Raw genomic sequence first — 16040 nt, forward strand, 5'->3', positions numbered from 1 at the left:
CAAGCTTGAAGGTAAATTAACACGCTGATTAGCCCCACCAGTGTCATTACCAACTTGACGGCCTGTTTGGAGCGTTTTTTACCTTCCTTTCATCCAACTATTCGATCAAGTTATTGGTACAATATTTTACATGAGGATTGAGGCTGAAGGATTTGCTTAGCTTTGGTATGCTTTTCTCTCTGCTTGGAACATCAGTGTGTCAACTGGGTTCCTTCGGTACTACTACACGCTTTAGTGTGTAATCGGATTGTACTCGTTGGTGAACTGTCTTCATTCGAAAAAACTCACTCTGCATTACAGAAGTGTCTGAGCACTGTGGACGTCAAGTTTTCCTGTGTACTCTTCGACAATCTAAGCTGGTTAGCCGTTTTTAAGAGCCAACAGTGGCAGCACGTCTCTACATTTGGCATTGTAAGCCGTTTAATAATATTGGTGAGTGGCTCTTTATTTTTGGGTGTGTGGTGTGTAAGCCGTTTACTGTTACTATGCACTGCATTTGAATCGGCTGCAGATTGTGAGAAAATGGCCAGAGCGCGCACACCTTAACTTACTCTGGTGTTGCGTGAAGCTCCTGTGCTGTTTTTGCCTGCTACCGCTGTTGTCCAGCTTCCTTGTGACGTGATGCTGTTCCGCAATGTGAGGGAGCACGTACCTGCCGTGAACAACCAGACGATCTCCATTCACTGGGTGCCTCCATTTTGGTTTTCAGCCAGTTGTCGGCAAGACCGGCCTATCCAAGCGTTATGCGTACAGCACTACAAAAGGACTCTGCTGACTTCAACCGCAACCAACCTCAGCTGCTTCAACTTGGATGTCTAAGTTCACTTCTTTGTTGGAAATGCTTTTGCATGTTGCTAAGAACTTACTTATTTGGACATCCTATCTGTGTGACTTTATCGATGCGAACAACGGGAGTACAGCTTATGTGGCAACAGCTTCTGCTTGTCACCACCTACGTTACTACAGTAGACACTAGTCCACCGCAGAGGATTCAGTGTTAGACTATCGGAAATTGCTCTGATGTATTTACATATTAGAACATATGGATCAGGTGAGATACCGCTCACCAGAGTTTCATCACTGATACTTGGAACTTTTGGGTTTTTTTCTTCACAGTTTCTCTTACTGTTCATTGTCCTATTTCTTACTGATTGTCGGGCTTGGTTTTTAAGTATTCTACTATTTATCTTAGTTAGACCAACTTGTACTTGTATATTGTTGAAGATATTGTTTACGTTTAGCTTACTTGTATGGTGCTGCATTAGGTAAATAATTTTTTTTTTGGGGTCTTTTCCCGAGTCACTGCATAGTTCTGTGTGCTTGACACTGAGTTTTAGAGTTATCTACCCTAGTGCTGCGTGAAGAGTTTTCTGCGTATTGTGCTGCCTGAATAGTTTTCTATGAAGTGAGTGTTTTTGCCTGAGACATTTTGCTTTTTCAGGTTTACTGCACAATTTGTGCCTTATACAGTTCACTTCCCTAGAGTGTTCTAAGTATTGTGGTTTTGCCTGAGACATTTGGTCTTGTCAGGTTTACAGCACAGTTTTTGCGTTATAAGGATACTTGCCCTAGAGTTTATTGCTTAGGGTGTGTTTTTCCTGAGACTGGTTGTCTTGTCAGGTGTACAGTGCAGTTTGTTTTGCGTTATACTATTGATTGCTTTTTATACGGTTGTTTTGCCTAGACATTTTGCTTTGTCAGGTGTACAGTGCACTTTTTGTGTGATACGGTTGATTTTTTTTTTTTCGTACGGTTGCTTTGCATGGACATTTTGCCTTGGCAGGTATACAGCGAATTGTGTTGCGCTATACAGTTGATTGCTTTACGGTCTATGATTTAGTATATACATTGCCTACTACGAAAGGTCACATCAGGTGCATAGTTTGCGTGTTTGCCTGAATTTGATTTACAGTACTGTGTTTTTCGTTATAGGTTTGCCCGCCTTACAGTTTACGGAGTAGCGTGTTTTACCTTAAACTCTATCCTTTTCAAGTTTATATGAGTGCGTATGTGTGTTTCCTGCAATGGTATTTCATGGCCTACGCACAGTATAGTGTGTGGTGTGCTCTTGTTTTTCCTTTGTGAGAAAAGGAGATTGTACGCAACCTTGAGGCACCTTAAGGTGTTTCACACCAGTCTTACTATATCACTTGTAAAAATTGGGAAGTAGAGTACAGTTGTGATTGGCTATCTTCTTTCCCCCAGAACTCCCGGGTGATTATTGCTTATGCACTTTTTCCCTCAACATTTCATGGTTAGTATTCAGCTGTGTGTTATGATTACAGTATTTATTCTCGCCAAGTAAAAGTACTGGCTGAACAATGATATATTAAGTGTTATTATATGTTTGATTAAGTTTGAAGTCGTGGCCCGGCTCCACCTCTCTGAAAAAAGTATTGGTTCACTCTGCCTCGCTATCAAGGGAATAAAGTGCTAAAAAGAGCCGGGTTGGTGCTCCGATTTGGGTTCCTAAGAAAGGTAAGCTCCAGGGTCACAGAGGTAAAATGTTCTGATTTTCCAATTTGAGGCCAGCAACCCCTAATTGCCTTGGCACTCCAGAAAATATACCCACATTGTTCAGTTACTGATAGCCTTGACACAAGAAAGCATGCTCAAAACCTGGGTTGTGGGCTACCTACAGAGCCAACCGCTTGGGGGCTCGTAAATGAACCAGTCTCTTGGACTACTGTCATTTCAGATTGTTATGTAAATGACAACATTTTTTCTCCTTAGTCCTCTCCGGTTGGTGTGTCTTGTGCTTACAGAATTCGATCATCCTTTAGTCCAATAATTTTATAGACCATGCACCCATCTTTCCCACCCACATATATTCCGTTTTATAAACGTGATTGTCAAAGATACATCATTTCTAAATACATAAAGAGGGTTTTTATCACCTAACGGTTTTTTTTTTGTTTTTTTGACTGAAGTATCTATTTGCGCTGCTTTGGTGACATTAACTCACATGAAACTAAAACCCAGCTTGCCAGTGCCGTCATGAAAAGCATATTTTAATACTTTAACAGGAGGAATTTTATTCACCTGCAAGCACATCTTGTTTTCGATGTAGCAATATAATCTGTTTGTTTAAAATCTCTTATAAATCTTTCAATTGTGCATTTGGTATAAATAAGCAATTTTAAAACTATCGTTTTCCTATTCGACTTAATTGAACATTTGATCTGATTGGTTGCCATAGATTGCACCTTCTTGTTTAGAGGAGTGGGGCGTGGCTTTTAATGATTTTACTTATGTTTGCGTGAATGCGTTTTCTGAGGAATATAGCGCTGTTTATTATAAAAGAAGGTTTTTTTTCTAATTTGTGATTTATCCGCGGTGACTGTGTTTGTGTGTGCTGGAAATAGGGCTTTTTGTATGCTTGTTCCTTTCCTTTACCGAGGCGAGGTTCGTGTCCCTTTTCCAGCTCTGTAATTGAATTTCCGATGCCAAGCATTAATAATAAGGTCATGCTTGCCCTTTGGTGGGCTGGGCTGAAGTAAATGACAGCAGCGTAACCCTTTGTCATTCAGAAGTGTCAAGGCTTCACATGGCCGTCCCAAGTAGGTGGCTGGGTCTCTTTAGCTGCCACATTGGTGCCTTGATGTCTGCAGCAGTAACCTGTGAGGTATTCGTGTTGTCACTCATTGAGACATCACATTACTTTCCGCTGAAACACAGCCCGTGCGGTTAGAGGTTTCCATCAGCGCCAACTGGCGCGCGCGGTGTATTATTTCACTTCACCACGCACTTTACGAATATCACCATAAGGGGAAGTAACAGGAGGCAACCCATCCGTCAACAGACCTCATCTGCTAGCAGCCACGAGTACTACACATTTAGGGAATGTTAGCTATCGCGTTCTTTTTATGCAACTTAATGGATTCCACATTTTCCATGCTTGTATTTTCCGCAGTGTTTTCTGTTGCTTCGACTAATGTTCACACATTCACTTACATCTGTTTTTTGTTGAGAGAGAGGGTTTCCGTTTCTTTTACCCCTCTTTTATCTGTTTGATTGACTTCTTACCTGTACATTAGCTTTGCAGTGGTGCATATGTGGTTGCCATTTCACTAGGACTAATTGCAGAATATAAGGGATATATTGTTCTTGCTGTACATTTTGTACAGCTGCTGATTAGTGGGAAGGCTTCCAATTGGACATTGACTCATAATATATTTTTTCCCTTTTGACAAATATTTTCCTACGAACTTAAACTTTCTGTGCTATGAATTAGGTTAAGAAGAACGCACTTTAACACCTACAGCAATACTGATTACTTGCCAAAGTTATAAGCTACCCATAGTAAAATGGCTAATAGATAAATATATTAAAACACCATGTTTATTACTTTCGCAGTGTTAAATCCATTTGCATTTTAGCCCTTTGTGTTTATAATTATGGTGGTAAACCCACCTTCCTTAACGTTTGTTGGATGGTCATTCTCGTTTCATATTGATCTGATGTTTCCTATGTACTCTCACATTATTTAAATTTAAAGTGTTCTTTTTTATCTATAAGGTAAATGAATATATAAATAAATGGGAAAGTAAGTGGAACCAGTTGGGTGCTGAAGTTGGTCGCTGGGCTGTTTGTGAAGCTACCAGACAGACCCATCAGGGTGTGGGTCGTCATTTTGTGAGAATGCCACCATGAGTGAGGTACTCTGTAGAGGGTAGATTACAGAAGAAGAACTTACAAGTACAGAAATGTGCTAGTTCAATACTTTTACTCGGTTTTAAAATCGGAGAAATACTCGCTCCAAACATATTCATTGTAATGTAGTTTGATTGATTACAGTGATAGGGTTGACAAATGCTACATGTTTTTTATGGTGTCCAGGTTCTTTGGGTGAAACTTGGCTTTTTTAAAGTCACTTTTTAGTGGTGTAACAATGCACCCTTTCTGACTTTTTAAGTAGTTGAATAGTTAAGTCTGACATAAATAAAGGTTTATTTGTCTGCCAATGCTCATGAACAAACATTGTCAAGGCCAACTGTTCCGGCCATTTTATATCAAAAAGCACTTCTTCTTCTATTGGCAAACTAGTGTGTTTGAAAGAGTTTAGTAATTAGTAAATGAGTGAATGTTTGAACATGGATGGACGAGTGACTGCGTGCATGGATGGATGAATGGTTGAGTTAGTGCATGGATTAGTGATTGATCAGCAGCATTCTGAGGGGAAAGAAGTCTCATACCAACAGCAGGACTGCAGCGGCTTTTAGCACTCTGACCGCCATCATTCATGTTCGCAGTCTTCATCTTGCCCAGATCTGTCAGTGCAGTCTTATCACTTTCTTACATCCATGCAGACATTCACCTGGCCAGTCATTGATACAGGCACTTATTTAGTCATCCAATCAACAATCCACAAACTCACTGACAGATTCATCCATCGTGTACTCTGTTGCCTTTTCACCAGTCACGCAGCCATTCATCCATGTCCTCAGTTATTCATCCACCTTTGCAGTCTGGCCTGTGCCACATTTTATTCATCCATGTATTCAATTAATCGTACACTCATCCACACTTAAACTTATTCTGTTTTTCACCCATTCACCAATCCACTTAATACATATAAAATGAATATTTCTCGAAGAAGCTCATTTTGAGGAGATTGACTTGTTGGATTTGCCTATTCTTGTTCCTTTTTGCCTTGGTTAGATGTGACCCTAATGAAAGTGATTTGTCAAAGTACATCTTTAGCGCTCCCCAAAGCCTTGTCACCTCCAGGCCTTGTGTATTGCACAAGGAATCTCAAATGTAGCTTTCCTCGTTGGCTGTAGACTCAGGAGTGATTTCATTTAAAACCTTCGACGCTCATGACGAGCTCAGCTCGTCATGAGGTACACCTCCATACACTCATGACGAGCTGAGCTCGTCATGAAACAATAGGAATCACGAAATATCAGCACAGGAGGAAAATAACACTAGCATTGATGGTGTTAAGTGATTTCTTGTATAGCGCTCTGTTGCTCTCGAACGGGTTTGTGCTGTAGAATTAGGTAGGCTTCACATGGTCTTGTTTGTCGAGATTAATGTAATCTGAGTTTCCATTTTCTGCACTCGCTGATGTCTGTCAATACATTTTTAGGTGGCCCACTGCAAGCAATGTTGTATACATCAAAGTGTGTCACTGCCAGTGTTCTGGTAGCCCCCCTCCTTCAAAGGTGCAAAATTGTTTTGTAATCATGGGAAGTTTACAGTTGACACCTTGTATGATAGGGTTCAAGTGAGAGGCAAGCCCAATATCAGCATCAAAGGTAACCCTAGATCTTCTACTTTCTTTTATGTGGACAGTGGGAAGGGGGGGTTCACTGTTTTACAGGCCCCTCAGACAAACCGGGTATGAGTGTAGTTCCATAGACACAAGGGTCTCAGTTTCAGTTCTGTGTTCATTGAATTCTTTTACAGATTGCACCTGTTCACTCTGTGCGCTCACAGTTCAAAACACCTGAACGGCATCTCTCCGCTGCCACCCATACCTTGTGTCACTTCATCCACACATCGTACAACTCTGTTACATTATCTCATGTGCTTTCGTGTGTTCACCAGAATGCAGTACTGCAACGTATGAGTTCCATGTGAACTCATCATCATCTCACACACACTCTGTGGCCTCACATACGTCCTTCACAGCGTTTACAGTGTTCACTGGAGAATCACCGAGGAGTTTTCGCCCTTTGTTTCAGCTGGCCAGTTCTTTAAGGATGTTGTACATAGTCACATTGTACGAATTATGACAAAGAGTCTTAACATTCTGATTAGAAGTTTGGCACAGCAATTGAGCTTAATAGTGAAACCCACCCCCAGATCAGTGTGCTCATTGCTTTAGAACTCTCCCTATGGCAGTATCAATCCCCAAAAAAACTCTTTTTATTTGTGAAATTAAGGAAGAAGGATACTTGGAAGTTCTTGGGCCTCTCTAACAGTAATCATCCTCCCCACGAAGGCTGTCCTCTTGGAAAGAATCATGTACAAAATGACCACATTATTGTGAATGGTCTTATTAGCTTTGGGCCTGTTCAGTGTCCAACAGCAAGGAGGGACACTTTCTCTATTGTTGCCACATTAGATTGTTACCATAACAAACTATGGTTCTGCTAGTAGGGAGGGACCAACTAGGCAGTGAAAATCTCAGTACCTTGCTTGACAAAGGTGGGATTGCTGCATTAGGCAAAGGAAAAGATGCAAAGTCTGGTGGCATGGGATGTGTGAGCTCCATAACCATACATTGAAAAGTGAAGTAGGATTCTGAATGATACTGCTTATCTTGGCGTAATTCCATCCCCTGATCACCCTTCATGCTCAAGGAGAGTGACTCAAATGACATCACTCTGGGATACCGCTCTTATCCGTCTAGACTCGTATGGGCTTCAAAACACATCTGACATTTCTTAAAGCACTCCAAGCCGCCAGGACTTGAAGGGCCTGCTTCCCACTCCTAGTACTCACAGGAGTCCTTAAGGTCTCCCTGGGTGGCACTAACGCATCGCCCTTCTATAATTTGGTGTAAGGCAAAATAGCTCAAATGGATACATGGAAATAGTGAAGTAGAAGAGTGGGCTTAAGTGAAAGGCCGTGAAATTGCAACCCCATTCTACCGCCCGAAGATCCTTGATATCCCTATGTCTTGTTACTCTTTCCTTAAAACCGCACAACAAGAGATTGCCACCCGAGAGTGCATCTGTGCCCCTATAATATAGAGCAGTGTTCTTCAATCTGTGGGGCGCGCCCCCTTGGGGGGTCGCGACACCATCCCAGGGGGGTCGCGACACCAGCCCAGGGGGGGAGCGCACTCCACCGATGATAAAACCTTTGTTTACCACTACCGCTATTTTTTCAGCCTTTTTAAATGTGACCTTTGGATTGGAGAACATGAGCCAATCAGCAGACAGAACGTCACCACCGACGTTCCACCAATGAGGGGGACAGCATTACAGATGCGCAAGATTTTGGGTGCATAAACTCCTGCATACTACTACCTTTTTAATGTGTGGCGCTTCTACACTCCTGCAGTTTGCCCCGTGCTTCTCCCGTTTCTTTTTAGGTTTCGCTGGGGGACGGAGCTGTAAGCTCCGCCTCCAGAGAAATCTGTAGTTTCTAGTATGGGTGACTTGAACACGCCCCTCTGCTTCATTGGCTAGCTCCATAAATGGAGGCTAGCCATTGGAACAGAGAGGCGTCCGTCATGGCTGGACCAGATTCGGGGGCGTTCCCGAGAATCTTTGGCTTTTGGCTACGTCATGATACGTCAGCCAAAAGCCGGGAACGCCCCCGAATCTGGTCCGGCCGGGCCGTGCTTGCTGCTGTCCTGCCTTACTCTGTGTCCCTCCTCCCGCCGTCCCCCCTCCCCTCGCTGTCCTGTGCACGATTCCCGCCTCCCTCCCGCCGGCCGTCCATGTCCCCTTCGCCTCCCACAGAAGCAAAACAACCCTTGTGTCCCATTGTCTTTGCAGCATAATTTTTAAAAATACATGTATAAATCCTCCCGCTGTCCGTGCATGTATAAATCCTCCCGCTGTCCGTGCAACGTTCCCGCCCCCCTCCCGCTGTAAACACGCCCCCCGAATCTGAAAAAATTCAGGAGTTGCCGGCCGCCATTTTTTTTGGGTCCCACGACGGAAGATTAGTCACCCGGCTCACGGCAGACAATGGAGTTGCTCGGCCTGCCCTGCTCCCTCCACCCTCTCCTCACACTGGCTCTCCTAACCCAGACAATGGAGTTGCGCGGCCTGCCCTGTAAGCCCCGCCGCGACCCGAGCCGCCCTGCCAGCGAGGCTCGCATTGCCCTTGCCCAGCTGCAGCCCTCCCCCCCCCCCCCATGAGCCCCGCAGCGTGTGAATACAGCTGCAGTACGAGCCGCGCTTCCCGCCGTTCGTGTCCTCTCCCGCCCCCCCCCTGTCCTCGTAGGTGCTGGTTTCATTCGAGCCACTCTGCCCCCTCCCTGGCTCTTCTACGGCCTTTTGTTCCCCTGGTCGAATTGTAAGCATTCTCCCCTCCTCCGTGGATGGATGTTTACTACTGTCTTCTAAATGCAGAAAAGCCCATCAACGCCTCATCGAACAGTGAGGTATGGGGGGGAGGGAGGATTAGGACTCCTGGGGTTAGAGGAGAGTGAGAGAGTCAGAGCGCTGGCGAGAGAGAGAGCGCAAGAGAGGGTGAGAGAGACAGGGACGAAGGAGACAGTGGGAGGGAGGGGGAAAAGGCAGAGAAAAAAACGAAAGAGAGGGAGAACAGTCAGGTTAAAAAGGCAGCTAGAGGGTAGCAAGAGGGGGGTGACAAGTGGAGAGAGAATAAAAAGTAGAAAAAGAGGGAGGAGAGGTCGGTAGAGGAGAAAGAGGGGCATGGCAATACAGAGTTAAAAGAGAATGTTGATGTAGGAACATAGAGAGATAGTGACAGTATAGATAAAAGAGAAGAGACGGGCGAGGGGAGAAGCAAGTATAAGGAAGAGAAAAAGGAAGGATAAGAGAAAAAACAGAGTCCTAAAGAGATAGGGAAGAGACAGAAAGAGGGGCAGCAAAGTAGCAGTGGATGGGGGGGGGAGGGGGAGGGGTAAAGAGAAGGAAAGAGAGAAAGTGAGAGAGGAGGAGGGACAGAAGGGAGAGGTGGCTTAGCAGCGAGCACCAGACAGGAATGAGGAGTTGGGGGAAGGGAGATGGCCCGTGGACTTGATTTCCCTGTTAAAACTTTAGACAGACTCGCCCTGCGGACTGCTCGGGCTCCGGCCTCTACCTACTCTTGCACTATTTTTATCCTTCGCCTTTGACCGTCTCCTGCCATCTGACTCGGCGCCCAGGCTCTTGACTCGCCTCTTCTGGGCGCTGGACTGCATGAAGATGGCGTCGCCTGCAGGGGGCAGCACCTCGGACCCTGGACCGGCCGGCAGGGGGGCCCTACTGCTGCTGCTACTAGGTGAGCGACCCCACACCTCGCGTCTGCACGTGTGCCGGGGACGGGGCAGGCTGTCAGTCACGGGGCAGGCCCGCGCCAAGTCAATCACTCCGGGCTGTAGGGCTGTCTCTGAGAAAACGCTGCCAGTGCCTGACTACCTCAGCTGTCTAGAAACTCAGTGGTTAATTTGTAAAATAAAAAGTGCCGGGGCTCTCATCAGGAGACAGCGCTAACCGTAGAAATGTGCAGGTGTAATCTGCCTCCCGACTAGAGCCCCAGCACTCGTTATTCTGGAGAGGACTTGGCCAAATGGCTAGAAGCTGCCTATTTCGGAGCTGGAGAACCGGGCTCGAGTCTCGGCGTGCCTCAATGTCCAGGGGAAATCATGCGACATAATCGCCGGTGCTGAGCACTTGCTCAAATTAAACACTTGGCAGAATGGACTGCCTCTTCCTGGAAGAAGTCTAACATGCAATCGACTGTTCCATCCCTACCGGCTTCGCTTTTCAGGCAGTGACATGACTTTACTCCAGCCCTGCCCCTGACAGCTCCTCTGGCCCCTTCTGGCGCGAGACTGACCCTGTGCCAACCCTACTGCGCAACAGAGGCAGTCTGACGTGGTTTGACGCGCTTTTACAACACTGTCTTGCTGTGTGTGGACTGTTGCAGGTCAGCATGTGCTATGTGTGTCAATGTTCCCTCGCACTATATTGCCGGGTGGGATTCGAACCTGCGGTCAGCTGGCGATGTGTGTGCAGGCGCAGATACGCCGAGCTTGGCACTTCATGGAAGCTTGCCTGGCAGTTTAAGAAGTTTGGTGATATTTCTTGGGGTGAGTGGGCTGCGCACCACACCCCCGCTCATGCTTATCGTGGGATAGGGTAAGGCGCTTGCAGGATGTGGGTGAAGTGCAGGCAGGCCGGTTAGTGTCAGCCACACTCGCTGAGAGGGACGGCGGCCCCTCCACAGCTCAGAGGCTGTCACTGGTAAGAGGTGTCAGTCACAGCACACGTGCCCTAAAAGGACACACTCTGCTAGCCGCGGATGGGCACGCCAAGTAGGGGGAGCCAGGGTACTGCAGCTCCACGGGGGTGTGTTTATCCATACATAGGGGATTGTGCATGAGCGCCATTTAGGTATATAACAATGTGTGCGTGCTTCCGTTTATTCGAGAATTGTGTGACATGCGAGCGTGTGTGTGTGTGTTTAAAACACTGTGCGTTGTTATGATCAGCTAAATGGGAGATTATTAGGGTTACTGAATTTCTATTAAGGTAGGCAGATTGTGTTATTTCAAAAGGTTTTCCAAAGTATTGGGACATACTGAAATTCTTTGTTTTCTCTTCCTTTGCATTGAAACTTTGGGCAATTGAATCAGCATCTGTATGATGATCACAGAAATCGACTTTGCGTGTAGGGAACAACTTACTGATTCAGTTACTTTCAGGCCATGGATAAAGGTAAAGCAGAATCATGTTTTCTTTTCAGAAATATGGGTTCTCACAAATGCATTTTGGGTGCCCTAAATAGCACTGTGTGGATGTACAAAGCATCAAGGAAGAATTGTCCAAGTTGATGTTTCGGAATACCACTAAAATAGTGTATTTTATTTTTGTTTTAGTTTGGTCCACAGAGAGGCATAGTTCATAAGTGCGTTTTCTTTTTTGATTTAATTGTTGTTCACATTGTACAGAATTCGAGTGAATGTAAATCATATTTGACCTTTTGGTGGTCTTCTTATCCTGTTTCTTATTTCAAATATGTCTGGTTAACATTAGTCCTAGTGTGTAAATAAGTATTACTAGCAGGACATATGGAGACTTCCCATGCTTTAGTCATTTTTAGGTTTCGCCTGGCGTTTACTGCGCAAGCAGTATCGCGCAGGCGAAAACTTTTGTAAACAAGTATGGAGCTTTCTCCCGCCTCTGTCTTCCATTGGATAGCTCCATAAATGGAGGCTAGCCATTGGAAGACAGATCTGCCCGTCATTGCCGGAGCTCCTGGGTGTGTGTGTGTGTGTGTGTGTGTGTGACTGCTCCAGAGTGTGTGTGTATGTGACTGCTCCAGTGTGTGTGTGACTGCTCCAGTGTGTGTGTGTGTGTGTGTGACTACTCCAGTGGGTGTGTATGTGACTGATCTGGTTGTGTGTGTGGGGCTCTGGGTGTGTGTGTGGGGCTCTGGGTGTGGCTGGCACTGGGTGTGTGTGGCTGGCTCTGGGTGTGTGGGGCTGGCTATGGGTGTGTGTGTGTGGCTCTGGGTGTGTGTGTGTGTGTGTGTGTGGTAGTAATTGCTGTCTGCTGAGCTCGTCCGTAGGGTACAATAGTTCTCACATTTGCGAGATATTAAGCTATTGGCAATGTAAATGACAATGCCATTTATTCATCTGTTTTCAAAACCAACACATAAGTACACATTTTGTCATTTACAATGCCAATAGCTCTAACTTCTCCAAAGGCGAAACTGTTGCATTGTAAATGCTTGTTTGCTTGTTCTTTGCCTGCTGCCTCGCTCTGAAGGATCTCGCCTCGGAAAATTATACATCACCAACACGTAAGTATAATGGAACAGAGAGGGAATCTGCTTTCCTAAAATAAGTCTGTTCACTTTCGGTTTGACCGCAGAGGAGCCTCCGTGCCTTCCACTTCAGCTGAGGCCTTTCGGAGGTGGGAGGGGGAATGATGCTCATACAAGTTAGCTGCGAGTATCTTATTTAAACTACTTTTTGGATGTGTACATTGTCTGCCCACGAAGCACACATCAGATCCTGTGACATCAAGGGGTTTTGCTGATACTATTTAGCACTGGCCCGACAGTCCTAGAAGTTAATTGGACCTCAAACTAATATATAATAAATGCAGAACTGAAAATAACTCTCAGATAGGGCACAGTACAAAGGGGACAGGCTCTGCACTACTGGAGTTGTGTGCGCAGAGATGATGCGTGCAGTTGAGGACAGGCGCTGCACTCCTGGAGATGTGTGCACAGACCTGGTGGGGGCTGTTTAAGGCAGGCGCTGCACTCCTGGAGTTGTGTGCGCAGAGATGATGCGGGCAGTTGAGGACAGGCGCTGCACTCCTCGAGTTGTGTGCACAGAGCTGGTGCGGGCTGTTGAGGACAGGCGCTGTACTCCTGGAGTTCTGTGCACAGAGCTGGTGTGAGCTGTTGAAGGCAGGCGCTGCACTCCTGGAGTTGCGTGCGCAGAGATGGTGCGGGCAGTTGAGGACGGGCGCTGCACTCCTGGAGTTCGTGCGCAGAGATGATGCGGGCAGTTGACGACAGGCGCTGCACTCCTGGAGATGTGTGCACAGACCTGGTGTGGGCTGTTTAAGGCAGGCGCTGCACTCCTGGAGTTGTGTGCACAGAGCTGGTGTGGGCTGTTTAAGGCAGGCGCTGCACTCCTGGAGTTGTGTGCGCAGAGATGATGCGTGCAGTTGAGGACAGGCGCTGCACTCCTGGAGATGTGTGCACAGACCTGGTGGGGGCTGTTTAAGGCAGGCGCTGCACTCCTGGAGTTGTGTGCGCAGAGATGATGCGGGCAGTTGAGGACAGGCGCTGCACTCCTCGAGTTGTGTGCACAGAGCTGGTGCGGGCTGTTGAGGACAGGCGCTGTACTCCTGGAGTTCTGTGCACAGAGCTGGTGTGAGCTGTTGAAGGCAGGCGCTGCACTCCTGGAGTTGCGTGCGCAGAGATGGTGCGGGCAGTTGAGGACGGGCGCTGCACTCCTGGAGTTCGTGCGCAGAGATGATGCGGGCAGTTGACGACAGGCGCTGCACTCCTGGAGATGTGTGCACAGACCTGGTGTGGGCTGTTTAAGGCAGGCGCTGCACTCCTGGAGTTGTGTGCACAGAGCTGGTGTGGGCTGTTTAAGGCAGGCGCTGCACTCCTGGAGTTGTGTGCGCAGAGATGATGAGGGCAGTTGAGGACAGACGCTGCACTCCTGGAGTTGTGTGCACAGAGCTGGTGTGGGCTGTTTAAGGCAGGCGCTCACTCCTGGAGCTGTGTGCGCAGAGCTGGTGTGGGCTGTTTAAGGCAGGCGCTGCACTCCTCGAGTTGTTTGTGCAGGGCTGGGTCAGTCTGACCGGCGCTGCACTATGCTTAATGTCTTGTCTCTCCATACTCGATTTGACTTTTCACTGGGGAATCAGGTTCCAGAAATGTTGCCGGATATGGCCTGGGATATGGGGACGACGGTCGATTTATGTAGTGTACCCGTTCCAGAAATTTTTGTCAGGTGGTGGGGGGGCCCAACATCTAAAAAAAATTCAGCTGGGGGGCTCAACCTAAAAAAGTTTGAAGACCTCTGATATAGAGGGTAACATTAAAGTTAACCCTTATTAAAGCAAAGTGCTCATTTGTCTTATGAGGAAACATATCGGTTAAGAATATCTGTCTACCTTTTCATTTCATGTCAGTTTACATGCTATATTTTCACACTAATGGTTGTGGCTGCATTTCATTGATTTAGCACAGTACATTGTTTTGTTGGGGCATTGCTTTACAGAGTGCATTAGTCAACACTTCAAAACCGACTGCAGAACTATGCTACCTCTACATTTCTTTCCTTAATTTACCACAACGAAGAGCTTTTTATGGGGACTTTAACAACTAAAATAAGGTCTAAAACGAGTTTTCATTGCCACTCACCTAATGGAGGCAGTAGGTGCACTCACTTAAGTATGTCATAATACTCCTCAACGGTCCTTGTTTGAACATTTAACCTTCGAAATTAAAACCGATTGTGGGGCATTCGAGAGAGACAAAATATTGTAGCGCCGAGCTTTCATTTACCAATTTTAAAATGTGAACAGTGATATATATTTATTTTATTTCGTATGCTCATGTGATTCCATATCCTTGTCCCTGCAGGTTAATGAACAGTTTGCCATTGACTTGATAAAAGAGGAGCCTGTTTCAGAAGTTGACAGCAGAGTCGTGTCCTGTGATGGTGGCGGCGGAGCTTTGGGACATCCGAAAGTGTACATCAATTTGGTAATGTCTTTGTTGTGTACAATGTTGTACGTCTCCATTTCCCCTATACAGAGATGTATAATGCCAATGCCGTGGGAAATAGCACGTAAGGGTGATTTACATTAAGGCAATTCGGACATTTGGGCTGTACAGTGCTTTGATGAACATGGCTTTAATGATGCAGGAGTAAAAAGGAGAAGAATGGAGTAAGTATCCCGAGACAAAGGGGGAATTCTTGTCTAAACTTAGCGCACTTAGTGCATCCCTTGCACGATCCTAGGCTAAGGTGTGAAAGGTCCAACCTCGCTCCCACAATTCAGATTTGAAAAATGCCATGACTGCCTTCTAGCCTGGCAAGATAAGAGGCCTGGCTTTTGTATAATATTTGCCCCCTCATATTTCTCCTTTCCCCTTTTTTGTAATCGTTTGTTTACAGTTTGTTTCCCGATAGTTGAAATAATAGAGAAAACCTAGCAATATCAAAGATGAGGGTGGCGTTCCCCCTCAAATAAGGGCACTGGGTGCTTATTCTGTGATAGGTTTATTAAGCCTTTTTGAAATAATGAAAACTTGATTTAGACGTGGAGAAACTTTCTCATAAGCAACAGCATTGTACATTGACTTACACTTTACCTCACTGGGCACCCAAATTGCCCACAATATGTAATGCTCGTTATATCGTTATAGTTGACTGGAGGTGAACAATGTCCTGTTTTGAGGAATACAGGGATTGCAGTAATCTTAGTCTTTGACTAATTAGTTAGCAGAGTGTTTGCATAAAGCATAGACAGGAAAGTACTTTAAAAATGGCTATGGTGAAATTAGCCAACTTCCAGTCTTGAGATTAGCTGTTGAAAATGTGTATAGGGTCACAGAAACCTTATTAGTAACTTCACAATTGTTTGTTAATATTGCTTATATCGATTCACCTTCTGCTTCGACTTTGAGATCCGTGTTCTGTTACAGCATTCCCCTGTATCCAGTAAATGGCTAAAATATATAATAGGGAGAGGATGTGGCCTAACCGCTAGAGCAGTTGACATCGAAGGTGGGGAACTGGGTTTGAGTCTCGGCAGGAACGCTCAACATCCTTTGATTCTGGGCAAATCACTTAATCTCCCTGTGCCTACCAATAATATGAATGCGTCCATCTGTAACGTAACTGATGCTCATGTAAA

At 45.9% G+C, this 16040-nt stretch overlaps 1 protein-coding gene across 1 annotated transcript in view; it reads left to right on the top strand.

The window, feature by feature from the left end:
- NDUFS6 (NADH:ubiquinone oxidoreductase subunit S6) overlaps window positions 1-16040 on the top strand; it is a 115154-nt gene that overhangs the window by 80410 nt on the left and 18704 nt on the right. Inside the window, exon 3 of the mRNA XM_086965267.1 lies at window positions 14761-14883. Coding sequence (XP_086821393.1) covers window positions 14761-14883 — 123 coding nt within the window. The remainder of the gene's footprint in view (window positions 1-14760; window positions 14884-16040) is intronic.

This window comes from Lissotriton vulgaris, chromosome 4_1 (genome assembly GCF_964263255.1).
Source record: "Lissotriton vulgaris chromosome 4_1, aLisVul1.2, whole genome shotgun sequence".
Classification (NCBI taxonomy): Eukaryota; Metazoa; Chordata; class Amphibia; order Caudata; family Salamandridae; genus Lissotriton; species Lissotriton vulgaris.